This window comes from Podarcis cretensis, assembly GCF_951804945.1.
Source record: "Podarcis cretensis genome assembly, chromosome: 3".
Lineage (NCBI taxonomy): Eukaryota > Metazoa > Chordata > Lepidosauria > Squamata > Lacertidae > Podarcis > Podarcis cretensis.
The window spans coordinates 31,448,088-31,474,629 of NC_137172.1; the positions used below are offsets into that span (position 1 = coordinate 31,448,088).

At 41.6% G+C, this 26,542-nt stretch overlaps 1 protein-coding gene and 1 long non-coding RNA gene across 4 annotated transcripts in view; one reads left to right on the forward strand and one right to left on the reverse strand.

The window, feature by feature from the left end:
• Positions 1 to 26,542, forward strand: part of MIA3 (MIA SH3 domain ER export factor 3) — a 38,382-nt gene continuing 11,840 nt past the window's right edge. The window contains exons 1-13 of one of the 3 annotated variants that reach the window (XM_079969150.1): positions 1 to 356; positions 2,754 to 2,887; positions 10,325 to 10,411; positions 11,142 to 13,887; positions 16,030 to 16,305; positions 17,820 to 17,959; positions 21,653 to 21,784; positions 22,527 to 22,548; positions 23,433 to 23,521; positions 23,713 to 23,790; positions 23,874 to 23,984; positions 25,775 to 25,846; positions 26,410 to 26,514. In XM_079969150.1, the coding sequence (XP_079825276.1) occupies positions 179 to 356; positions 2,754 to 2,887; positions 10,325 to 10,411; positions 11,142 to 13,887; positions 16,030 to 16,305; positions 17,820 to 17,959; positions 21,653 to 21,784; positions 22,527 to 22,548; positions 23,433 to 23,521; positions 23,713 to 23,790; positions 23,874 to 23,984; positions 25,775 to 25,846; positions 26,410 to 26,514 (4,170 nt within the window). In that variant the 5' untranslated portion in view covers positions 1 to 178. The remainder of the gene's footprint in view (positions 357 to 2,753; positions 2,888 to 10,324; positions 10,412 to 11,141; positions 13,888 to 16,029; positions 16,306 to 17,819; positions 17,960 to 21,652; positions 21,785 to 22,526; positions 22,549 to 23,432; positions 23,522 to 23,712; positions 23,791 to 23,873; positions 23,985 to 25,774; positions 25,847 to 26,409; positions 26,515 to 26,542) is intronic. The other 2 variants (XM_079969149.1, XM_079969148.1) reach the window with 2 other exon arrangements.
• On the reverse strand, positions 14,820 to 16,020 carry LOC307212282. Its single transcript, XR_013836936.1, has 2 exons — positions 15,297 to 16,020; positions 14,820 to 14,919 (listed from the first exon to the last, which is right to left on the reverse strand). It is a non-coding gene; the product is annotated as an uncharacterized lncRNA (long non-coding RNA).

Genomic DNA, 26,542 nt, shown 5'->3' on the forward strand with positions numbered 1-26,542 from the left:
CCTTTGGGGCAGCGGGCGAGTCTCCTCCTCCTCTTCTTCCTCCTCCCCATATCCTTCTCCAGCCGGGCTCTGCTTGCTGCTGCTGACGTGTCTTGCTCCGGCTTCCCCCCGCCCGGCCGCCCCACGCGCCGCTTCTTTTTTTTTCGGCGCCAGCCCGGCAGCCTCGCGAACTCCCAACATGGCTGCTGCGGCGCGGCGGCGGCCCCTCGCCCTGCCGCCTTGGCGGATGCTGCCGCCGCCGCCGCTGCTGCTGCTGCTCTTGCTGTGCGCCCAGCTGCCCCCCTGCGCCCAGTCCGGCGGGGCCCCGGACCGCCGTTTCGCCGAATGGAAGCGGTGCGCCGACCCCGAGTGCAGCAGTAAGTGGCGGGGAGGGAAGAGGCAAGCGACCGGGTATCCGCCGGGTCCCTGCGACTGTCTGCCCTTGCAAAGGGGGCCGAGCAGGAGCCGGCGGTGGCGGCGGCGGCGGCGGCATCTCCGAGGCCGCGTCAGAGAAGAGGCTCTGGATGGGGGCCGCCTCCTGCCTCGCAGGGTGGGGTGGGGTGGGGTGGGAGGGGGGGAGAGCAGGAGGATGCTTCTGCCCCACCGCTCTTCCCACGTCCCTGGAGGGACGGCGGGGATCTTCATCTCTCCCCCTGTCATTTTACACCCATATCATTTTAAATATCCGTCCACGTTGCCTTGGGCCCGCTGCTCCTGGCAGGGTGGCCCCCACTTGCCACGGTTTCTTAGCTTGTGCCAGAGCGAAACTTGCAACAACAACAAAAAACACCACCCGAGCTTAATGGAACACAGTGGGGTTTATTTTTGACGGGGAGGGGGTTTGGAGGTGTTTAGGATCGGAGCTAAAACTGGGAAGTGTTGCCTCAGTGTCTCACCCGCCCCCCCCCCGCCCCCCGTCAAATGTGCTCTTGCAGGTTGCTACCTGTCTTCTACTTTGTAAAGTAGCGCGTGCTTTATTCCTTCCCTGTGTGGAGACGGCGATAATTATCATCCCGATCACCATTATTACTCTTTCTTATACATTGCTGACTTTAACTGGAAGCCCGGGGGGGTGGCGATCCTTTTACATTTTATCCCTCCAGTCCCACCCACCGAAACAGCTCCACCACGCAGTCTGAGATGTCCCACGGTGTCGAAGGGTCTTAGGCTGCATCTCTTACGTTGCCCATGACTTTGGTGGTTGTCACCCTAAAAAATTGTTGCCCCAAATGATTTCATGGGCTGTTTTTGTTTGTTTGGGCTAACCCAAGGGAGGTTGTGATTCATCACCCAGTAAAAACTTATTGCTGGACCTGTTTCTCTTACTGCTGTCTCCCTACTACTACTGTTGTCACCAGGAAGATTTGCTTTTAATAAGCATCAAGTATTTGTCTTCCTTTCTGCTTGTAAACAAACCTGCATCCTTTAGAAGCTGTTTTTTGGGAGAAGCAAATTCTTGACCTCATTCTCCTCTTCTTCTCATTTCATTGTCCTGTATCAAATTACTCAAAGAAATCTGATATATGAAATTCACTTTCTTGGAAATATTCATCTATTTGAGTGGTTCGTAGCTAATTAGATGACTGCATTTATTTGTTTAAAATGTATTGTTCTGATCTAGAACTCATTGTAAGAATATCTCAGATGTTTCAGATCCAGTGCGTTTAATTTTTGTTACTGACAGCCCACTCCTCAACTTGTTTAACTGCAAGGATGACTTCCTTATGTCCTGTTAAATGTGCATAGGGATTGCACCTGCAGGCTTACTTGGTAGTTAGTCCCACTGAGTTCAATGGGGTGACGTTTGAGTATAGGATTGCAGCTATAAACTGTGAACCTATCCCCCATTAAACTTAGTGACACTTACTTTCAAGTAAGCATGCATAGATTTGTGCTGTTGGTTTGACATTCCTAGACTAAAAAGACTTTAATATTCAGTTAAACTAACTGTACAGTTGTGTATGAGCATGCATGTGCAGAAGGACTCTCTAGCTACATCACCTTTCAGAGATAAGCTTTTGCGAATTATAAAATAGAATTTGGAACCCTTTCCATTGATTTTGTTTATTTATTAAAATATACTTGTTCTGCCTTTCTTTCCCAAATAAATTAATTTAACTTAAATTGAAACAAATGTACAATATCAAGGTTTTATTTTTTTTAACAAAATCAACCCAGTTGAGCATGCTCTTCACAGGGCAACACAGCATCCTCATTGTCAATGTTTAGGAAACAGTTTTTGTGGTTAAATTAACATCTAGTGTTGTGGCTGGTATAGGACTTGTTCCTCTTATTGTATTACTGGATGAACTTTTTAGGAATTTTGTATTGTATTTTTTTTTTAAGCTGAGTTTTAAATTGATTTTATGTTTATTTTGTTGGTTTGAGATTTCTTTTTTGCATAAAGCAAATAACAAACATATTTAATAAATAAACAAATAGCACCCTGGTGCATAATGCATATGACTACATGCCTTTGGGGCATAGTGAAGGATTGTCATACTGGGATATATTAATGGAGTCTATTACGTTTTTCCAGGAGAAACATCTTCAATAAAATGTACATTGAAACCTCATTATGTCCTTTCATTGCCTTAACCAACATTTTAAGACACAAAGTAAGTTCGATACCAGATTTTCACCAGCCATAAATTCTCATTCCTGGGCTACATTGTTTCATACACATGGACTGCAAGTTATAGACAGGTTTCCTTTTCTGTTGAGAAAACGGCTCTTTATTTACTTTGCCATTTTTTCTCATTTTCTTTCAACAGTGCTAATGTGTCGAGGGAAAGCAGTGAAGGATTTTAAAGGCCCAGATTGCCGTTTTGTAGATTTTAAAGAAGGTGAATCGGTGTACGTGTATTATAAATTAACCGGGAGAACACATGAGCTTTGGGCTGGAAGTGTAAGTTTTTAAGTACTTTATATGGTTTAACACAAATTGGAAAAAGCAGTATGGGTGGTATTCAATGAAGCTTTACTCAGAGAAGGCGCATTGAAATAAATGAACATGACTAAGTTAGGTCCATTAATTTCAGTGGGTCTACAGTACTCTGAGTAAAACTTATTAGACGTGACATGGGGTGGTATTCAACTAACATTTTAATTTTTCTTTTCTTTCTTTCGCTGCTTCCCCCAGAGATGTTCACAGGTATTTACACATTGTGCTACAGTATGTTATCTTACATATTCATTAAATAATCCCCACTTTGCCAAGAAGTCAAGGGATACTGCTACAGCCTTTTAGTTTCCTCTGCATGAGAGAGCATAAGAGACTTGTTAACTTTGAATTCTACAAGCAAAGCCTATTGGAAGTAAATGAATGCTTACAAAGAGGCAATACAATCACCAAGCTGCTTCCAATCCAGCTAAACTCACCACCTCTGTAGTTGTTGTTGTTTTTTTTGCACTAGAAATAGCACACCATCAGCTTCGAATGCAGAAGAGATTCTGCCTTGACTCAGAAAACTTTGAGTAAATGCAAATCTACCAGATCACCCAAACGAGACAGCAGATTCCTGTTACTTATAATAGAATTGTAGAGCTGCATGTTTGAGAGTGTGATTAAGTTCCCTGGAAAGGTGGTTTTGGTTGAGAACTTCACAAACCCTTGAACAGATGAGGGGTTTTTTCCGTTTGTTTTTGTTTGCTTCAACTTGACATAAAATTCTGTTCAATATTTAAATGTCAGCACCTATGATTGAAAAGTCCAGTAACTCATATTTTCCACTGGGTATTTGGAACCATTTTTGCATGATGTGGGCCTTCACTGCTTTGGAATCCACACATATGACTCTTCTCAGTCCCAGAGATTTCTCTGGAATGGTCTATCTACACTCATGCCACCAAGTTTTATTTTAAATATTTCTCCTTTGTTCAGAAGGTAAATAGTCAGGGGGTTAATGGTAACTGTTAAATTCAGGAATCTCAGCTAAAGCATCCATGAGAGATGGCCATCCAACCTCTGCTTAAAAACCTCCAAGAAAGGAGAGTCCATTGGTAAATTATCATTTGCAATTAAAAAATGCTTCTTTTGTGGCATGTATTACCACATTTGCAAGGGTTTTTTGTGTTTAATGGTAGCATTTATTTTGAAAATGGCTTGAGCCACTACGTATATATTGCCCACAATCGGGACGCAGGTGGCGCTGTGGGTTAAAGCCTCAGCGCCTAGGGCTTGCCGATCGAAAGGTCGGCGGTTCGAATCCCTGCGGCGGGGTGCGCTCCCGCTGCTCGGTCCCAGCGCCTGCCAACCTAGCAGTTCGAAAGCACCTCCGGGTGCAAGTAGATAAATAGGGACCGCTTACCAGCGGGAAGGTAAACGGCGTTTCCGTGTGCGGCTCTGGCTCTGGCCAGAGCAGCAATGTCACGCTGGCCATGTGACCCGGAAGTGTCTCCCGACAGCGCTGGCCCCTGGCCTCTTAAGTGAGATGGGCGCACAACCCCAGAGTCTGTCAAGACTGGCCCGTACGGGCAGGGGTACCTTTACCTTTACCTTTATTACCACATTTGCAAGGGTTTTTTGTGTTTAATGGTAGCATTTATTTTGAAAATGGCTTGAGCCACTACGTATATATTGCCCACAATTGCATGTTACTTTTACTCTGTTTCTGCCATCAACTTTTGCTGAAAAGCGTAGTGTACTGTGTTGTGTACCCTCTCCTACTCTGCTATTTGTCCATTCATAATTGTGTCTCCATGGGAGGAAAAGATTTTGGGACCCTGTAATTTCTCCCCTACCCCATGATCGGGAAATGGAGAGCAGTTTGGGGTGAATCTTACAACTACAAAACCTGCAATTTGGTCCTGAAAAATTTGGAAGGATATACCGCAAAGGCAGTATTGCACAAGAGAAATATTTTAATTGCATTCTGGAGCCTGATAAAGGATCTCATCTGTTTCATATTGGGAGCATAAATTGTGCTTTCTAAAAATGTGGTACACTAACAACACAAAAGAACTAACAATGGCTTGGATACAGAGACATGCACACTTTAATTCTATTTAAGGGCCCTAGCTCAGTGGCAGAGCAACTGTTTTGAATGCTGAAGAGCCCAGGTTCAACCCCCACCATCTCCACATCTAACACAAATGGGAAAAAACTGTATGGGTGACATTCAACTAAGATTTGTTCACAAATAGGCCCGCTGAGATTAATGAACATTACTAAGTTAGGTCCATTATTTTCAGGGGGTCTACTCTGAGTAAAACTTAGCAGAAGAGATATGTGGTGGTATTCAACTAACATTTTAATTACTCTTTCTTTCTTTCTTTCACTGCTTCCTGCAGAGACGTTTAAAGGTATTTTCATTGACACTGCTCTGTGCATTTTAAAACATATTTATTAAGTACTCCACACTTTGCTGAGAATTCAAAGGGTACTCCTACAGCCTTTAAGTTTCCTCTGCATGAGAGAGCATCAGAGACTTGTTATTTTTTAATTCTACAAGCAAAGCCTATTGGAAGCAAGTGAGGCAACAAAATTACAGTGGTACCTCGGGTTCTGGAGGTCTGTTCTTAACCTGAAACTGTGCTTAACCTGAAGCACCACTTTAGCTAATGGGGCCTCCCGCTGCTGTTGTGCCACCAGAGCACGATTTCTGTTCTCATCCTGAAGCAAAGTTCTTAACCCAAGGTACTATTTCTGGGTTAGCAGAGTCTGTAACCTGAAGCGTATGTAACCTGAAGTGTATGTACCCCGAGGTACCACTGTACTTGCATTAGATTCCTAGATAGCAACAGTGTAGACACATACCACAATCACCAAGCTGCTTCCAGTTTAGCTAAACTCACAACTCTCTCTGTGCTCCCAGTTTAGTAAGTGCTAGTTACTTTCTTTCCTACTCCTATACCATGAGGAGCACTGGTCTTGAATCCCATTCTTGTGGGTAAATGTCCCTTTCAGAAGAACATTTAATGTCAGTAGCTTCCATTGAGGAACTTTTTGTTTTGTTTTTGCACCACTCAGTATAAGCCTACTTCCTAGGTTTCTATTGAAATGAATGGGACAAGTTAACAGCAACTAACATAACCAATGGATCTTAAGTACTACTCACTAGATTGGGGCCTCTGTTAAGGTGATGGCTTTCAGTAAACATGATAGACCTTACTTCAAATTCTTACTTCCTCTTTGCAATGAGATGTCAGAAGAGAGGTAAGATAGACTTATAGATACCTACTAGGCTATAATTTGTCACTGCTAAATAACAAATGAACAGTCCCTTAAAGTTGGGTATTCTGACTGCAGGCCTGTGCAGAGCTTGTCACCGAGGCCTAGGATGTTGGCAGGACAGCGTAAGCCCGGTAGGGCGCTGGTGGGCTCCTGCAGGCAACTTAGTCCTTCGAGGCCAAGGAAAAGTGTACCTGGCAGTACCCCGCCCCTTACACAGACTTGTCTGGTTGAACAAATTCCTTGTAGCATGCTGAGCATATTTTTTTTTCCTTTGTAAAGGAAAGTCTGCCACTACGAGCCATTATAACACCATTACAACTGCTTTCACTGGAATACACAAGTGGGATTATGGCACAACAGACTCTCAGCTGGCAAGAGAGTCCAATTAAAGTTGCACAGTTGAAACAGGAAAAGCACTGCATGCAGTGAAAGTGGCAGAATGGAATCATTGTGTTCTTCCAGTAATTCCCCTCTGACATTACTGTGCCACAAATAACCTGGATAATTAGGAGACATCTGTTTCCAGGCTTGCCAGCGCTTTATAAACACAAAATATGAAGACTTGAGAGGGCTGGCTCTGAAACAAAAGGCTGGATAATTAGAGCCTCAAGTTTTTAAACCAAAGAAATAATTAAAAAGTTCACACCCACATTAGCCAAATTAATCTGCATACAAACAGCTGTATACAATAATAAGTTTAAGGTAACTCAGCAAAGGTCAAGGTGAGAGTACAGTACAATATCTTAAATCCTTTGTAACTGATTACAAAGTTAATATGGAAAAATTGTCCATTCCGGCTACAAAAAAGATGCAGTCCATGTCAAGAACACATATTGTGCAACCTTGACTTTGGATGTTACTAGTTTGCACTAATATTTAAGAATAAATATTGAACAAAGGGAATAACACATCCAGCTAGCATTCTGTTTGTTCATAGAAGAGTATTATATACTAGACAGATGTTCATTTTACTGTACCATCCTATAAGCCAGATAACCAGATAAATCCCTGGTTTAATTGCATGCAAAAGTGATGCTGATGCTTTCAGCCAAGAACTGTGTGGCATTGTTTTTCCATCTCTTCGTAGGCCTGGCATCTAAGAGTTTCATGCAGACTCCTTAATAATACAGTGGTACCTCGGGTTACATACGCTTCAGGTTACATACGCTTCAGGTTACAGACTCCGCTAACCCAGAAATATTACCTTGGGTTAAGAACCTCAGGATAAGAACAGAAATCGTGCAGCGGCAGCAGGAAGCCCCATTGGCTAAAGTGGTGCTTCAGGTTAAGAAGTTTCAGGTTAAGAATGGACCTCCAGAACAAATTAAGTTCTTAACCCGAGGTACCACTGTAATAATAAAAACATATGAATCTGGCATCGAGAAATTGGAAATATATTTCTCAAGCCCTATGAAAAGACATCTGAATCACCTGCTCTCAACTTTTACTAACTTATTTGAAGCCAGGAAGTGGTCCATTTAATTATTAGTAAATATCTGGGATGTTTTCCTGGCAATAAAACCACCAGGATTTTTAGGAAAGGGGCAACACTCATGGAGTGCACTCTAACTGAGCACATTATCTTTAGCGTTTGTTTACTTAATGTGTTCTGCCAGTTTCTAAATGCCTAAGTTATCTAATCTCTGTAGCAATTCTCGGCTGTTAATATTGGCTTCCTGATAACAGTTGTAAGAACTGAATGAGAGCAGAAGTGTGAATCTTTTCTAGAAAGCAGTAAGCTGGGATAAAATCAGAAAGTGCATGCCTATGCATGTTTACTCAGAAATAAGCACCTCTGTGTTGAGTGGGACTTACCGTACTCTCTAGTCACCACGTTTAGGATGAGAGATTTAGCTTCCTTCCATAGCTTGCATTTTACTAGAGTAGCATCTTGCCTCTTGTGTGGAATTAATTATTCTTACTGAAATACGTGTTGACAAAAGAAGGGTGGTCTTGCATTGATGTTGAGTGTGAATAATTTAAACAATAGCAGGGAGTCAAATTTTAAAGTATAGACTTTAAAATACTGGGAAATGTTTGCAGAGTGGTGGTGGAGTATTTGAAAATAAGAGAATATCACAAGGCATTTTGAATGTGATGTTGGCCTACAAACCATAACTTATTCTGCAAATATGCTATTTGTTAGGAAGTAACTTATCTCATGCTAGGTTTAAGAACAATGAAAACATCTCATTATTGTTATATTCAATGGTAGAAAAATGGATTTCAAGGAGAGCAAAGTAGGATGGGAGGGAAAAACCTGCTTTGTTTATGTAAAATTCATATTTTCTCTTTGCTTGTATAGAAGCTGGAAATTCCAGCCATACTCTCCCAATTGATGCTCTCCCAGTTTTAGACAGTGTAAGAAAGGCTTCTACCTCTGAGCCCTGTCTCTCAGAACCAAATTAGAGCTTTCCTGTCAGTGTAAATTGCAGCTTCAGAGGAGCAGAAGACTGCAGCATGGGAAGGAAGATTTAACCCCGCTCTCCACCTGTGATTGTGATCCCAATTATTTTCCACTGGCTGCTATCAAATGTAAAAATGCAAAGATGCTTTAAACATCACACCTAGTTTGATCCTAAGTACCACAATGCCTGTTGGTTTTTACATTTAATTTCTGAAGAGTATGGTGCTGAATATACACTGTTAAATATAGAATAATCAAGTACAAGAAACAAAGACAAACATCAGCTTTTGAGCCAGGCAAAAAGAATGCAATCTAGATGAAGCTGGGCACACCTATGCCCACAGTATGCTTCAAATGTGGATCAAAGGTCCCAGTAAATTCTATAAATTGAAAGCAAGTTCCATTAAAGGAACCTCCAAATAAATAAGCACTAGTGAGAGTGCCACTCCCATATTTCAGCAAGACTTAGAACTAATTTTTTCTGGAGTTTGACTAATAATCTAATACCTTGGTTTAAAAACAGTTTAGTTTATGAACAACTTGGATTAAGAACGCTGTAAACCCGGAAATAGGTGTTTTGGTTTGTGAACTTTGCCTTGGAAGCAGAACATGTTCCGCTTCCTGTTGAATGTAAGTTGAATCCCCCACTGCTATGGGAAAGCATGCCTTGGTTTAAGAACGCTTTGGTTTAAGAACAGACTTCCGGAACAGATTAAGTTTGTAAACCAAGGTACAGTACCACTGTATACCTTTCTGCAGTGCTCTAAGCTGAAGTGGTGAAATTCTGCATCTAGGCATTGATGCTTCACTGCTTTGATAACTTTTCATATATTTCCTTTACATTCTCAGTGATGCTGAGGCAAAGCATTTGCATATACTAGATTCCTCAAACTGTTATTGACCCCTAATGGAATGACATGTGCAAGCATGCTTGATGGTTTCAATCTTTAGGGTATGTGGCCTTTGACTGTGCCTATTTGGATGAATTTCAAATGCAGTGGTACCTCGGGTTACATATGCTTCAGGTTACAGACTCCGCTAACCCAGAAATACTGTCTTGGGTTAAGAACTTTGCTTCAGGATGAGAACAGAAATTGTGCTCTGGCGGCGCGGCGGCAGTGGGAGGCCCCATTAGCTAAAGTGGTGCTTCAGGTTAAGAACAGTTTCAGGTTAAGAATGGACCTCCAGAACGAATTAAGTTCTTAACCCGAGGTACCACTGTAGTGCCTTTTTAACAGTAGCTGCCATTTAAACTTACTGTATTATTTCAAATACATAAAAACTTGTTTTATTCTGTATTCCTGACCCCCATTATTCTTAAAAGGGTTTGCAGCAAACCTTTTCAGCAGGGGGCTGATCCACTGTCCCTCAGACCTTGTGGGGGGCCAGACTATATTTTTTGGGGGGAAATGAACAAATTCCTATGCCCCACAAATAACCCAGAGATGCATTTTAAATAAAAGGACACATTCCACTCATGTAAAAACAGCTGATTCCGGGACTGTCCACGGGCTAGATTGAGAAGGCGATTGGGTTGGATCCAGCTCCCGGGCCTTGGTTTGCCTACCCATGGTTTAAGGGGGCCAAAAATTGTACTATATAGGAAACTGACGTGCCAAGTATCATGACCAGTTCTTCTGATGCACTGCACGTGCCACTCCTATGGATTTGCAGCAAAGTTGCCTCTAAACAGGCAGAAATACTTAAAACAAAACAAAACCATTTCTCATACTGACCCTTCTATTTCCTTGTTTTTCTCTCAGGTTGGAAATGAATTTGGATATTTTCCAAAGGATTTACTTGAGATAAATCACATTTATACCTATGAAGAACTAGAATTGCCAACAGATGTAAGTTATTTGCGAGTTTCTTTTGATATACACAATATTCAATTCTTAAGGCTCAGGAATATGCATGGATAAATCCATGTATTTTAAAGGGCTCACTTTAAAAACAGACCATATAAATGAACCCAGGAGAAGAAGAGGAAAGAGCAGATTGAGATGGAAAAAGAAGAAAAGCTGTTCTTTAAAATATTTTCTCCAGCAACAAAATTCTCTGTATTTTAGACCAATAAATCCCTCTGTTTGAGATCCAGGATCACACCAGCACAAGTGACAAAACTTCTCCCCCCTTCCCCTCTGCAGCCTCCAACACACTAAAATAACAGCAGCAACAGCAACAACCCTGCTATGGAGGGCCCCCAGTCTTCTGGAGCAGATTTTGTGGGAGGCTGTGGAGTGGGGAGCAGAGGAAGGGGAAGTATTGTTTGCATAAGCAAAATCCATTGTGCAATTGGTACATCACAGTTTATCAGGGTTTCTGTTCTGTACAACCTGATCCTATGACTGTGTCCATAAAGCCTTATTTCCAAGGAAGCAGGCACAGGATTGTAGTGCTAAACTTGCTCAAAATCTAAAGGAGTTCTTACTATCCATTTTAAATAGATGACTCCCTTGTGGATCTCAGTGGGAACAATTAAAATCTAAATTTCAGCTAGGTTAAAGCAAGATACCAATATAGTAGTAAATTTTAGAAGATAAATTATTTCCTTAAGTAACTAAGATTATTTTCTTTCAGGAAACAGACTTTGTTTGCTTTAATGGAGGCAAGGATGATTTTGACAATTATAACGCAGAAGAGCTTTTAAAATTATCAGAGGACTTGGTTGCTAGTGATGCTGAAGCTCATCTAGAAACTGAAAAGGAAGAGGAAACAGAAGGTGCTGAGCATACAGAGTCAGTAGAACCAGAGATTGATGGTTCTGAAGTGGGCTCGGAAGTCGACAGTGAAGACCATGCGAAAATGGGTCAAAAAGACAATTTTATTTTTGAAAATAACGAGAATGTAGAGGGAGCTCTTGATTCCAAGAGCAAGGACCTCACTGTAAATAGTAACACAGACAATCCTCAGGGAGACCAAAGTGCACATCAGCCTTCAGAAGAAATGCTGCAAGAAACATTAAAAGTGCCAAAATATGAAAGTGCCAAAAACTCTAGTGTATCTCAGGGCAAAGCTAAACAATCAGATAATGGAGGCGAAGATGATGGCACTGACACACATCTACGCCAACACGAAGTATTGGAAGACTTGAAAACAACACTTGGCTCAACTGCAGATGCCCTTGTGTCTGATGATGAGACAACTAGCCTTGTTACACCTCTAGATGGTGATTTCAGCGAAGATCTGGGCATTGACTCTTACGATACAGAGAAGCTTGAAGAACCTGAGGAGCAGTCTGAAGAAATCCCTTTGCTGTCTTTTACAGAAGAAACAAAACCATCAGAAGACCCAGAAGCTGAAGAGATGCCATCTGATGGGGTTTTTGAATCAGAAACTAGTGACTATGACGATGGCATTGCGGAAGCTGCAGGAAGATTTGTTCATGAGAAAAAAGATGACTCTAGTTTACTAACAAATTTAGGCGATAAATTTTTTGCAATTGTCAGTGGAGGTGAAAGAACAGTTGATGAAACTGATGGGGACAAAGAGGAGGAGGAGGAGGAGGAAGATGATGAAGATAATGATGAAGTGGTCCTAATCAGCAAGAAGGAAAATACAGATGTGTTAGCTGATTCAAAATCTTCAGCAGAAGATGATAGCATCACACCAGAAAATGATCTGATTACAAAGAAGATACATAATGTAGATGTTGGGGACCCTAAGGGGGAAAAACATGAAACTCAGGACTATGAAGAAGAGTATTCAAAAGCTGAAGTTGAACCCACCATAGAAGAACTGCAAAGCACTTCTACACATGATTTTGGTGCCTTTTCTAATTATGGAGGTGGCCGGCAGCCTAAAGCATCCATGGGAGCTAAGGAAAAACATTTAAAACCACCCCTAGGTGATATCAAAGATGACCCAGAAGGCCTTTCTCTTCATAAAATAATAAAAGAAAAGCAAACAAGAGATGGTCACATTGAAGATAGCTTAGAAAATGATACAAAACACAAAACTTTATGGGAAAAAATAGGCAAAAAAGATGGCGATGGTAAACAGCCAATGAACATTGTACCACACTTGGTGGAAGAACTAACAAATGAATCTCAACCTGAACTGGGCGCTTCTGACCTTTTGGAAGGCAAAACAAAGCAAGATGGAGAAGATCTTGAACTTGGGAAGGTGCTCAGTAATACGAAGCAGTCAAATGACTCTGCTATGGAAAGCATTCCCACAGAGGAAGATACTGAAGTGCCTATTGTCCAATCTGAACAAGAAACTGTAACCCAGGATTTAAAAAAGGAGGAAGAAGAGAAGAAATTGATTATAGAAAAATCCCCGCAAGTTACACAACATAGAAACTTTACTCAGCAAAACACGGAAGAACTTAAGCCTGTGGAGTTAGATGCTGAAGATGATTTCCTTGAAGTACTAGAAGAGGAGTTACTACAGGATGAAAATGCAGTAAGCGCAAAACTGTCTAAAGAGAGACTTGCAGATGAACAAAGTTTCACGTTAGAGGCTGAAAGTGGTACCACTCAGTTGCAAATGCCAAATGGTGCTATTTCAAGAGCTGCTAATCCTGTTGATGCAAGAGGAGAAGATGCAATAACAACACTTGAGCAGGCCAAGAAAGATGGCATGGAAGATTGGAATGAGGCACAGGAAGGAATACAAATAAATAAAGATTCTCAGCTGAGCGAGAGGAAGGAAATCAAAAAGGAAAATCAGGAGGAAGTGGAGCCTCAAGTGAAAAATTCTCTGCTTCAGGAAAAAACCCCGTATATACATGATAAAATAATGTCAAATAAAATAAATACTTCTGAGTTAGAAAACAAGAATGACTTTCATGAAGAGTTACAGACCTCAACAGAGCACCAGCATTCCAGCGATGACTTTGGGCCTCAAGAGGTCTCAGAAAAAACAAATGAAGCTGCAGAGCCAGAGTACAGTGAGTCTGTGAGGCAGCTCAATATAATGAAAGAATTTCTTGATGAAAAACGTATTGCACGTATCCAAAAGTATCTTGGACCGCAACATATTTTCAGGATAGAATCTTTGTTTCATGACATGGCGTTGGAGCTGATGTTTGCTCAGAAACACACTGATAACCATGCAGACACTGAAGAGGCATTGGATCGCATCCTTGAATCTTCAGAGTCTAATATTCTGGATGTTCTGAACAAAGTTTTAGATTCCAGGGAGGAAGAAAATAAAGAAGAAGTGATCAAGGAAATTGATTTGTTTGATGACGAAGCTGCCTTAATGGATGACATCCAGGAACTAATGTATTCATTAAGGCAAAAATACTCTCCAGTTAGCGAGAGTGCTCCACTTGCCTCCCTTCCAGATTCTGGGATGGACTCTAGTGAATCCATTACAGGTAAGTCTTGAGTCTGCAATCCTATGCATTCCTAGGAATAAGACCCACTGGACTTGGTGGAACTTACTTCTGAGAAGATATGTGTAGGATTGTGCTATATTTTGAGTTATTGACAGGGCTACAAAATATGCCAGAAACCCTTGACGCATAGGCACCTGCAAACTTGATGCTGAACTTACCGGTATTTAAAGTGTTTCTCGAACCCTTGTCTAGGATAATTGCTGAGGAAACTTTTTAAGACAGCTGATGAACTCTGAATCAAAATGATTAATTGCTCAGTGAATTAAACAAACTATTTCCAGATTTAAATCATGGTGTTTTACTTTGAATGGAATTGAATGTGCTTTCTGTTGAAATCCTTGATGGAAATACCCTGTGTACCTATGCAGAGGGAGCTTATTTTGCATTCAAATGTGACACCCCACCTGCAGTCTGAAGGGATACAGAATAGTATGCAACTGAGCTTTACTTAGAGAAGACCCACTGAAATTAATGAACATGACAAAGTTAGGTCTATTAATTTTAATTAGTCTACTCTGAGCAAACCTTAGCTGAATACCATTCACAAGGACTTTAGTGTGACAAGTGGGACATAAAAAATAAATAAAAATACCACACCAAGAACTAGCTCTAGGCTGTTTTTTTGTTTTGGCTTGAGGCTTGTGAAGACCAAGTGTGAGAACTTCATTTTTACCTAGAAAGTCTAATGGGATAAGCCAGCTTGTCATATTAGCAATGAGGTCATTCTGTTCCCCAGACAGTGGTCTGGGGCCTGCATGCATATTTTGCCACACAAATTGACCACCTTCACAGTTGCTCAGCTGGCACTATCTGGCAGTAAGAACTTTATAATTATAGAGCATATGTTCTTAAAATGTTTGATTATTATATATTTACTACATTCAAAATGAACATGAGAGATGAAGCATTAATTTGTGGAATATCATGATTTATTAAAATTTCAAACTCTTAAGAATGAACTTGATGACAAAAAGTTTTACCATATATTTGTTTCACCACTAATTTACCAACCTTGGGATAAGGTAAAGGTAAAGGTACCCCTGCCCATACGGGCCAGTCTTGACAGACTCTGGGGTTGTGCGCCCATCTCACTTAAGAGGCCAGGGGCCAGCGCTGTCCGGAGACACTTCCGGGTCACGTGGCCAGCGTGACATCGCTGCTCTGGCCAGAGCCAGAGCCGCACACGGAAACGCCGTTTACCTTCCCGCTGGTAAGCGGTCCCTATTTATCTACTTGCACCCGGAGGTGCTTTCGAACTGCTAGGTTGGCAGGCGCTGGGACCGAGCAGCGGGAGCGCACCCCGCCGCAGGGATTCGAACCGCCGACCTTTCGATCGGCAAGTCCTAGGCGCTGAGGCTTTAATCCACAGCGCCACCTGCGTCCCTAACCTTGGGATAGACAATCGTAATTTGTATTCTGTGCTACTAAGACAATAAATAAAGATTGAAAGTTTGATCAGTCTTGAAAGCCCCACTGAAAATGGACTGCATTTCCAGCTTCATATAATCTGCATATCCATGTTGAAGTTTTGATTGCTAATCCATAACCATTGGAAATGTTTCACTTGTTACTTTTGAGGAACAAATGTTAAACAGCGGAAATATTTTGAGTTGGCAAGTCCTGACAACAGCCTGTAAAAATCCTAAGGCTGAATATATGCTGGCTGTTTGTTGGTCAGTTCTTAAACTTTTAAGCTTATCTCTCTAGCTGAATATTTATTTATTTAAAATGGAAGCTAGAATTCTTCAAAGTCGTCAATCTGAAACAACAATATGCAGCAATGTTGCTGAAGCTAAGCTGGTCAGTTGGCCTGCACAGAAGAAAGTGTATATGTCTCTTGAGTTCTATGATATAAGAAAGGCAGGATAAAAAACAGAATAAATTAACAAAAGTTCACAACTCCTGCAGGGGATAGTGGCCATTCCTACGAAAAAAAAAAGTGTTTCATATTACTAATATTTGTATTCTGAAAAAATGTTTATAGAAATTCCTAATTCAGAGTTACTGAAATGAAAGTAATGTATTTGCAAACAAAGAAAAATGTGAAATTTAATTTAAGAAGTAGGCAAGGTGCTGGCAGGTGTATAACCTAACTAAAATATATACTTATGTTCACTGTAGCTAATGCAAAGGAAACTGAGCATGACAGACATTCTATAGAAAGCCCTGTAGAGAACCCAGATCAAGAGTTACCACGAGATTTGGAACAGATGTCAACAGCAAAGGAAGACATTATTCACCCAGATCAACCAAAAGAACATAGGAATATTTTGGAAAAGACTGGAACTTCAGATGAAACAGAAATCAAGGGTGTCCTTGACAGTGACAAAACATTGCCAATTGCGGATACGACTCTTACATCAATTGATTCAGGAATGGAGAGGGACATCGTTCCAGGTAACCTTTTTGATAACTGTTGTTATTTAACTTCTTTCTCTTAACAAAAAGCAATGTAGTTTTTAAAGGAAGCATACCAAATGAAATCTATAAAGTAGGCATATTTATATTCAAAATGGTTTATTTTGCTGGTGACATTATTGTCTAGGTTTTTTAAGATTTCCAATGCCCAAAGGCATATTTACAAAGAAAAATATTTAAACTCCTCATAGAATTGTAGAGTTGGAAAGGGACCACAAGGGTCATATAGTCCAACCCACTGCAATGCAAGAATATTTTGTCCAACATGGGGCTTGAACCTGCAACCCTGAGATTAAGAGCCTCATGTTCTTCCGACTCAGCCATGAATGAAATTACCTATGAAATTAAAGTCAACACCTTAATTAAGCAACTTACTATGATTGCAGAGCTTCTGGTGCATGTGGAGTTCTCCCATCCAGATGAGCTCCTGCTCATTTCTGTAGAAATGACAGATCCCTCTGTACATATGGCGTTTTCTCCATTTAAACGAGAGATGCACAGAGGGCTCAGAATTTGAACCTGTGTTATAGAAATCCTACCTATAGATAATCAGTGGTGATTTTTTCACCATTTTCAAGTCAACAGACAAGATCTTCTAAAATTATGGTCATCAACAGAGAAAATGTATCTGCATATTTAGATTTAGAAAGTTTTTCTCTAAATTGTGGTATGATGACGGTATTGGATTATGAGTGAATCAGTAGTGTATTTGAACTGACTTAACCCACTAGGGTGCAATTCTAAAGACATTTACTGGGACATAAGAATTACTAATTAGTGAACATGCCTAGGATCATGCTGTTAGGTTGCAATAGTATGTGCACTTACAGCACAAGCCAGGACTTATTTACTCAAAAGTAAGTCCCATGGATTTCAAGACTTACTCAGATTGACTAATGAGTAAACAAGCTGCAGTATTGAGATGTACAGGTCTGGGGCTCGATCTAGACACATTTAAAAAATGTTTCAGGAAAATGCATTGTAAACCTCATAGTGGGAAATCACGTTGGTGAAAGACGGGACTCCACAGTGCCATCTGGTGTCACAATGTTATAAAGCATATAATACACTTTTTCTTTACTAATGTAGCTGTGTCCTAGGATACACTTAAATTAAGACTTAAGTAGGGCCTCTGAACAAATATACAGTAATTGATAAATTTTGACTGCCTCTTCCTGCATATTTTTGGACTAGAGCCTACTTGCATGAAGTGTCTTCCTCAATGTGTAACGCACACACAATGTAGAAGAAATGTAAACAGTGAGGTCATATCCTTGTGAAATACAAGAAACTAATCTGAATTGTGACCAGTTTTTATTGCTTTTATGTATGTATTTATGACTCTCCCTTCTTCTGAAAGGATGTGGGTGATGTACAACAGAAGATAAATGTGTTAATAATTATGCCAAAAGTAATGTATTTGTCTTTAAGATGCTTTTTTTTTGCTGAAGACATTTAGTGAAAATAATATATGGAACTTTTTTTAACCTAAGGTATAATTAATGCTAAGGATGATGCCACAGAAGAGAGTAGTAATCCATCAGATGCAGACTCTACTGCTCCACATATTACTGCTGCCTTGGATAGTGCTATCTTATCAGCAAAGGAAAATATGCGCCCCTTCACAGAGCTTGTGAGTACCTACTTAATGGTGTATATAATCAGTGTGGTGTTAATGTCTAAATACATGTTTAATTTAGATTTTGTAAAGAAGTTTAAGCAAGTCGAAGGGTATGCAGCTGCCTGATCTTGTGCATATGCGAGTCCCACTGTGGTTCGGTTGAGATCCCTCCCATGTAGAAATACATAGGATTGCAGCCTTATGCACCCAAGTGTGCTTGCAACCGAGTCAAAACCATGTTCACACAGAAGGATGTTCAAAGACAATGGTACCTTGGTTTTTGAACGTCTCCGTTGACGAACATTTCAGTTTTCAAAGGCTGTAAACCCGGAAGTAAATGCTTCAGTTTTCAAACACGCCTCGGAAGTCAAACATGTCACGCAGCTTCCGTATTGAGTTTTCTGTATTAAGGCTTCGGCTTTCAAACGTTTCAGAACTCAAACGGTCTTCCAGAACGGATTACGTTCAAAAACCAAGGTACCACTGTAATTTCCAGTAACAGTTGACTGCTGTTCAAGCATGTTTAAAAGATTTCAGCAAACACACACCTGGAACCCTCTACGACAGGGGTGTCAAACTCAAATTCATTGGGGGCCGCATCAGCAGTTTGGTCACCCTCAAAGGGCCGGTTGCGCTCAATATAAAAACAAGTGGAGGTTTCCTGAATGCATGTAAAGTGGAGGTTTCCTGTGTAGAACAGCCGGCGCCGCTAGAGGGCAGACGTTCTCTGGCTTGTAGGCTGCCGCGCATGCGCTGAAGAGGTGGCTTTCTTGTGTCAAAAAAAAAAAAAAAAGGGAGAATAAAAGGTGAAGGCTGGCGGCCGGCAGCGGCTACACGGGCCACATGATGAGGTCTGGCGGGCCGGATTCGGTCCGTGGGCCTTGTGTTTGACACCCGTGCTCTACGAGAAAAGCAGCATGCAGAGCAATGCTTTTTAGTTGTTGAAAACCAGCAGTAGGAAACCCTTGCTGCTCTCCTGCTCAAAAAAAGAGCCTTCATTGCCTGTTCTTCTAGACTTCTCGTTATACAGTACAGTGGTACCTCGGGTTACATATGCTTCAGGTTACATACGCTTCAGGTTACAGACTCTGCTAACACAGAAACAGTACCTTGGGTTAAGAACTTTGCTTCAGGATGAGAACAGAAATTGTGCTCCGGCAGTGCGACAGCAGCGGGAGGCCCCATTAGCTAAAGTGGTGCTTCAGGTTAAGAACAGTTTCAGATTAAGAATGGACTTCCGGAACGAATTAAGTACTTAACCCGAGGTACCATTGTATACAAATGGCTGGTTCCCCCCGCCTCTTTTGCACACACCTGAATGTAAAAGGTACACGTTTGCTCTTGAAGCCAAACAGTTTTGCCTCCAAAGTAACTTCAATCAGTGTCGTTTGAGGAGCTGAGGCCTGTGGTCGCCTCCAGCCGTGCTCTCGCTGTAACTCCCGCTCCCCGTATCAAGTGAACGGCTACAGCGCTTTCCTTCGGGAGTCAAAAGACAGTCCGCGGGAACGTGCTGTCACCCCATTGCCGAGCAAAGAGCATTCACCGCCGCTCCCAACCCTGCCTGCCCTCACCGACTTCCGGCAAGGACCCGGCGCGGCCACCTTCCCTTCCGGGATCTCTTTCCCCCTGACCTGCCGGCACGGGCCGATGACGTCACGGGGTCGCTCGAGGGTCAGCGCGAGGTGACGTGTCCCTGCGGGAAACACAGGCGCCGTATCAACGGTCGGGGAGAAACGGGCCAAGTTCACCGCCGCCTCCTTCCCGTTCAGATAGTGGCAAGCGTCTCTCCCCGCCCACCTCTCCCCATATGGAGTCCGTCAGTCCTCCCGGCGCCCCCGGTGGCGGCGCGGCGCTTCTCCTGGGGCCGCTGTCCCGCGGCTACGCTTCCCTCACGGGCCGCCTTCTGGAGGTGAGCCGGGGGCTGGCGGCCAAGCGGCGGGGTCCCAGGAGGGGGGGCGGCGGAGTTGTAGTCTCAGGGGTTCTTGTCGCCCCCTTCGCGCAGGGAGCCCGTCTTCCAGGGCTCTTCATATTTTAAGGGCTCCGAGCGCCCGTTGGGGGCCTCCGTCGCACCTGGGGAAAGGACCGTGGCGGCGGCGGCCGAGGGATGCGGGTGGGGGGTTGGGTGGAGGTGAAAGTAACTCGATGGGCCTTTAGAGACATTGCGAGGAGAAACTAGGTGAAACTAGTGCTTGAAGATGACACAGGGAGAAGGGGAAACGTGGGTTTCCATCCGACTGAGGAAACGACAGAGGAGGATTTGTTTACTCCTTGCCTCTCTCTCCACCCCCTTTCGCAGGGCAGATGTGGATCGGCAGAAAGATTTAACAAACGCTGGTCCGGTGCCGCTGCTGGGGGTGGGGAATGTAATGCTGTTTTTAAAACGCGTGCACAGCCCGCAAACAAGTTGTGCCCTGAAATGGCTTTTGCAGAATACAGAGTTCCAGTGGGGATAAAGCTGTTTAGATCAGCTTTCGTAGTTCTTGCAAGTTCGTGGGCTCACAGGAGCTAGGAGTGTAGAGATCAAACAATTTTCGAGGGTTCAGTAAATGGCCCTGAAGTTGCATCTTGACTGCTTTCTCTAGTCCCAGCCCCCATTTTACAGCGAGTTGTTTGTAAATGTTTGTGGCTCTGAAATCTCATTCTCCTGTATCATGTAACGTCAGACTCTTCCAGGAAATAAATAGGGCATCCTTCCCTTCCACTTTGCAAACGATTCTAGAAAACATAAATTAGAATTATGCACATTTCAGTAAAGTTTTCTTGTTTGTGTCTATGTTTTGGGAGAGAGGTCACATAGATCCTGTATTGCTATATGTGTCATAGGTTTCAGTATGACAAATACCTAATTCTTCTTGTGTGGAAAGATCTATAGTGACATAGGAACCTGGAAGTTTTAACTTCTGTGTGGACAGAGTCCTAGTTTCTCCACTCCACCCCCTCTTTTCTGCATATCAGTACACCTAGTGATGCAAAGGTTTCTGGGAATGAAACTGAAAGCTTGTGTAACTCTCAATAACAAGATGTTGTAAATGTGTGGTGTAATAGCAAGCTATCAAGGATCCAACAGCTTTAATTCAGCATACATACCTTTGATTCAAAACACAACTTCAAAACTTAGTAAAGTATGGGTTCTGAAATTTACTTTCTGAATTTTTAAGTATATATATTTTGAAATTCTAATGAGGAATAATTTAAGAAAACTAACAACTTGAAAGTCATCAGGGATTTAGACTTAAGATTATGTTAGGTTTAACTTGGCTAAATTGAAATGTGTAGGATGTTGTTGTTGTTGAAGAAGAATAAATCCAAAAGTTAACAGTAACAGGGAATATTGATTTTGTTGTCATTGGAAGAATCAAAAATTAGAATTTCTTTAAGCAAATTCAGAACAGAGGGAACTGCTTGTGAATTCCTTTCCCACAACCCAGCTCAAGCTGCCTTATCTTTGGTGAGAGAACCCCTTAGATTTTGTCATACTTTACATTAAGTCCTTTCTGTTCTGGTCTGTGTGCATATGATTAGGCTATAATTTTTGGTTGTAAGGATGAAGCTTGCCAGGCATATGAGACACAATTGGGAGTGGACCCCATTGAAATTAGTGGACATTCTTCTGTGTAAACTTTCCTATGAGTTTGGTGCATTTTCTAAATATGTACTCACTTGACAGCTTTTAAGAAAAATAAAATTTGCCAACTTTTTTCTTAGTTGGTTTCAACACTACCTGAAGACATGCAGCCTGGTCCTGACTTCCATGGACTTCCATGGGAGCCCATTATTATTACTGCCTTTGTGGGATTTGCTACACTTGCCATTTTCTTGTGGAGAACATGTCTATCCGTAAGTATATTTTCAAGGTCAAATATAGTATACTGATGTTTAGTTATCTGGCCGAGCTTTGACAGTTATGATTATGAAGTCTTTCAAGCTTCAATATTTGGTGTCAAATATTTCTACCTTCAACAGTAAAGCACATAAATTTATTTTAAATACTTTTTAATGAAGTTTTTTAACAGAAAACAAGTCAGTGCTGAACATTTGTGTCCAAAGTGCCACATTGACTGGAAACCCACTGTTCTGCAGTTGCAAAATCCAATGTTAAAATTGGACTATAAATAGTAATGGCAAAGATGGATCCTTGCTAGACAGTTTCAGTACTGATAATATGGACAACGGTCTACATTCTCAAAATAAAGGGAGAAGTTTCTATAATAATTTGTGTGGCAAGTTTATTATTGCCTCAAATTACAACATCATCAATGATAGAATGACTTGACAGGCAGGCTTCAAACTGGTACTTTACTTGTTGCTCTTTTATTTTAGTTTCAAAATCAAATGTTTTTAATTGTACCCACACAGTAGTTGCATAACCAGAATTTTGGCCTGACTTTGAAGCAGAACCTAAAAGCTTTTATTAGAAGCTTGCTTGCATAATGTAAATTGATACTTGCAATGGAAACCATGCTTGTGTTGATATTTCTTGAAGCAGTTATTGACAAACATTTACTTTTCATTGTTGATGGCATTAATAAAACGGCATAATCTTTCTCATAATGCTGTCTTTTATCCATTCCTTTTGTAGGTAAAGAGTAGAATGTATCAAGGTAGGAGTATTTTGTCCTTGTGATATTGCAGATTGTATGGCAGGATTGCTTTATTGTTTAATATAACTGTGAGCACTTAGTATCAAAATTTATTATTTAATACCACGTGTATAAAGAGCCATTTGTACACTTCAGTATTCTGGCTGCTCTTTACTCTGTTTGTCTGGTCAGACCAGGTTGTAATCCAAAGATTGCATGTACCTGTCCCTCCGGTGTTTTCCTGGATTCATGGGAACTTCCACGTCTGTCTCTACACCTTTGTGCTGTTCTGGATTCTACTTAGGAGAATCTCCCAAGGGTGGTTTTGTTTTTGTTTTGAGAAGGTGGGGAAAGCAGTGAGAAAGGAAGGCTTGAGAAGCTTTGGTCTGTATACAGGCCTTTGAATCCTGCCTGTTTCCAATAGCCCCCTTTGTACTATCTGCCTAACTCTTTCCAATGCATTTTGAACGTGTCTTTCCCCACTACCTCACTGGAGTCTTGACATAATAGGTTTCAGTATAAAGAATACCTTCCCCTTGAGTCCCCAAGAAGGGTCATAATGCAGTGTGTCTGTTAGCATAAAATGCAGGAGCTTTACACTGAAGCCTAATAGAAGATCACCAGGGTGGGGAAAGAGCCCTTTTTTCCAGTGAACTGCATGCACACGGGAGTTGGCAGCCCCAGTTCAGGGAAACTGAACCTAAGTTGAATGATAGATCCATGATATATTGTGATGTCTAAGCTCACCATTTTCAGCAGTTGACATCAGTGTTGTGGGGTGGAGGCCATGTTTGGGCATTTTTTATTTGTAATTGTTGAGGTACATGTGATGTGCAAGGGTTAGCAGAGTAGTCCAGTTCTACAGAAAAATGCTCCACATTTGTCCCTAATTTTCTTTTTTCTAGTGACAGAAAAACAACTTGTAGAAAAAATTAAAACTCTCTTAAAAGAAAAGACAGAAATCTTACAAAAGATGTCGGAATATGATCAAAAGGTATTGTGCTGTCTGCATGTCTTTATTATTCTGAAGTTAAAAATTTAATATCAGTGTTTGGATAATCTAAAATGTGTGTGTCCTCTACTCTCTTTTAATAGTATAATTGGGAAGATTATAATTTGGGATATCAAAAATGAAATTAATGTTAAGTTTCTACTTTCCATGTTTGTTTGTTTTCTTTTAAAAAGATAAAAGCAGCAAAAGAAGCTGTGAACGAGGCCCAGAAACAAAACACAAATCTCTCAGATGAGGCTACAGGGCTTAAGGTATGAAACAAGGATTTTATTCTTATGACAGATGTTTAAAATATTTAAACAAAATAAACATATCTTTCCATTGCTGTTAACAGGACACAATCAGGGGGCTTAAAGAAACAAACCATCTGTTAGACGAGCGAGTGAAAAAATTGCACACCATGCTAGAAACTGAGAAAGAGCACTACTCAGAGAAACAGAAACAAGTAAGCAAATTTTCCTACTTTGCTACCAGCTGTTGGCGTGTTTGAGAGTGTGATTAAGCTCCTTGGAAAGGTGGTGGTGGTTGAGAACTTCATGAACACTTGAAGAGTTGAACTTTTTTTTAACTTCAATTTGACATTAAATTCTGTAATCTGTTTAATATTTAAATGTCAGCACTTACGATTGAAAAGTCCAGTAACTCATATTTTCCATTGGGTTTTGGAAACCTGACCATTTTTGTGTGATGTGGGCCTTCACTGCTTTGGAATCCACACAAATGGCTCTCGTCAGTCACACATCCTTAGAATTTTCCCTGGAATGTTCTATCCACACTCATGCCTCCAAGCTTTATTTTCAATATTTCTCCTGTGTTCTGAAGGTAAAATAGTCAGGTGAGTTAATGGTAACTTTTAAGTTAATAATCTTACAACCTTTATAGAATTGTAGAGTTGGACAGGACCCCCAGGGTCATCTAGTTCAACCCCCTGCAATGTAGGAATCTCAGCTAAAGAATGAGAGATAGCCATCCAAGCTCTGCTTAAAAACCTCCAAAGAAGGAAAGTCTACCACCTTCTGAAAAGTCCTTTACACTGTTGAACAGCTGTTACTGTCAGAATCTCCTTTCTTATAGCTTGAATCCATTGTTTAGGTCCTACCCTCTGGAGAAGGAGAAAACGAGCTTGCTCCATCTTCCATGTGACAGCCCTTTAGACAGTGGCATGGCGTCCGTTGCCAGCACCTGGGGCAAGGCACCCTGTGGGCGTTGTGCGAGAGGCAACAGGTGGCCTTCGCTGCACCCTTGCGGTGGCTGCTTCTTACAGCGGTTGCCTGCTGGTTACTCTGTTTGCCCTCTCAGCTCAGTGAGCTCCCAGTGGGAGCTGCGGCTGGCACTCCTTGGCGGACCTGGCAGCATCCCAGCAGTGCTGGAGCCGCAGCTGCAGCAGGCCTAGGAGGAGGGTGGCAGAGAGCAGGCCAAGCAGCCAAGCAAAGCCTTCCCTGGCCACCTCTCCTTGGCCATGCATTTGAGGGTGGGTGCTGGTGGACCCCAGGCGAGTGGGTGGCTCTCCTCTACATTCCCACCTCAGGGCATGCATCTTGCCCAAGGACACCTGCCAGGAGGGAGGCCCTAGGGAAGGACTGGTGTGGGCCAGGGGCAGGTGTCCCTTTCTTGGGACCTAAAGCAAATATTGTGGCTCTCCAAATGTTGCTGAACTACAATACCCATCATCTCTTATGGAGGCGGCTGAGCTTGATGGAAGTTGGAGTCCAACCACATGTCTGATCCCTGACCTTAAGCATACTGATAATGCTTAACATTTATTTAGGACATTGCAGTATTCAGAGTACTTCATAGAGCTTATTTCAGTCCTTGCAACAGTGCTATAAGGTAGGCTAGTAGTCACCATGTGTTGGTGAGACTGAGAAATAGTGACTCGTTTGCCTAAGGCTATTTATGAATGTGCTCCTGACGCAATATGAACCAGTATTCCAGCTCAATATGTAGTTACTATGCTATCTTTTCTTATTCTGAGACTAGTAAATGTGCTTAGGTATCTATGGTATGCTCCTCCTTTCTTTGAGGGGATAAGGAACCTATTTCTCAACACAGATGGGTCTTTGTAACTGGGTTTCATTACAGAACTTGAAATAAATTATATTAGGTTGCTGGTAACCTGATGGCCTGCTTAACTACCCAGTAGTTTATGTATTACACATCTCAGTAAATGTAGTGTCAGTATAACTCTTTCATTTTCAAGCCCAATATGTATGCCTTTTTTATTTCTATTCACAGCTCACAGAAGCGCAGAAGTCTTTGGAGAACTTCCAAGAAGTCATCACATTGCATTCTGTAGAGCTCTCTGAGGTAACACATCTGGATTTTGAATTCAAGTAAATCTTTGACCTGATATCAGCATCACTTTAAACCACAGTTAAAAACAAATTACTGTTCCATGTGAATGCACAACTTGCTGGTGCATGCTGCTGAAAAGTTCTCATTCTGCTCTTTGCACTCCTGCTGTGCTACCAGGACCGATTAAGTGTCTGGCTTATCCTGCTGTTCAAATAAACAAATCTATGAGCAATAAACAAAAGTTTGGTCTTGGCTTACTGCTTGCAGTTTGTTCAGGGTTAATACCATGAGCCTGGGTTTGAACATCACGACAAGCAAGAATCTGTCATGTTTCAAGGTGGTGCAACAGAAGTGGAGGGAGGAATTCTGTAGGAATTTTTTAGCTGCATGCACATACAGCTTGTGCATTTGTATTAAACCATAATTTGTTTTTAACCATGGTATGGTCTCCCAAGATAATAGAAGAATCTAAATTCTGAATGTTGCGGGTTATTAAATTATTCTGTGCTTTTTTGGTGTAAGCTGGCATTTTTATGTGATTTGCATATTAAACTTGAAATTATTGGAATTTTTAGGTGCAGATAGCTCTTAATGAAGCTAAACTAAGTGAAGAAAAAGTGAAGTCTGAATTGAGTCGTATTCAAGAAGAGAATACGAGACTTAAGAAGAGTAAGGAGCAGGTGAGTGTGCCATTTTTGTTAAACTGCT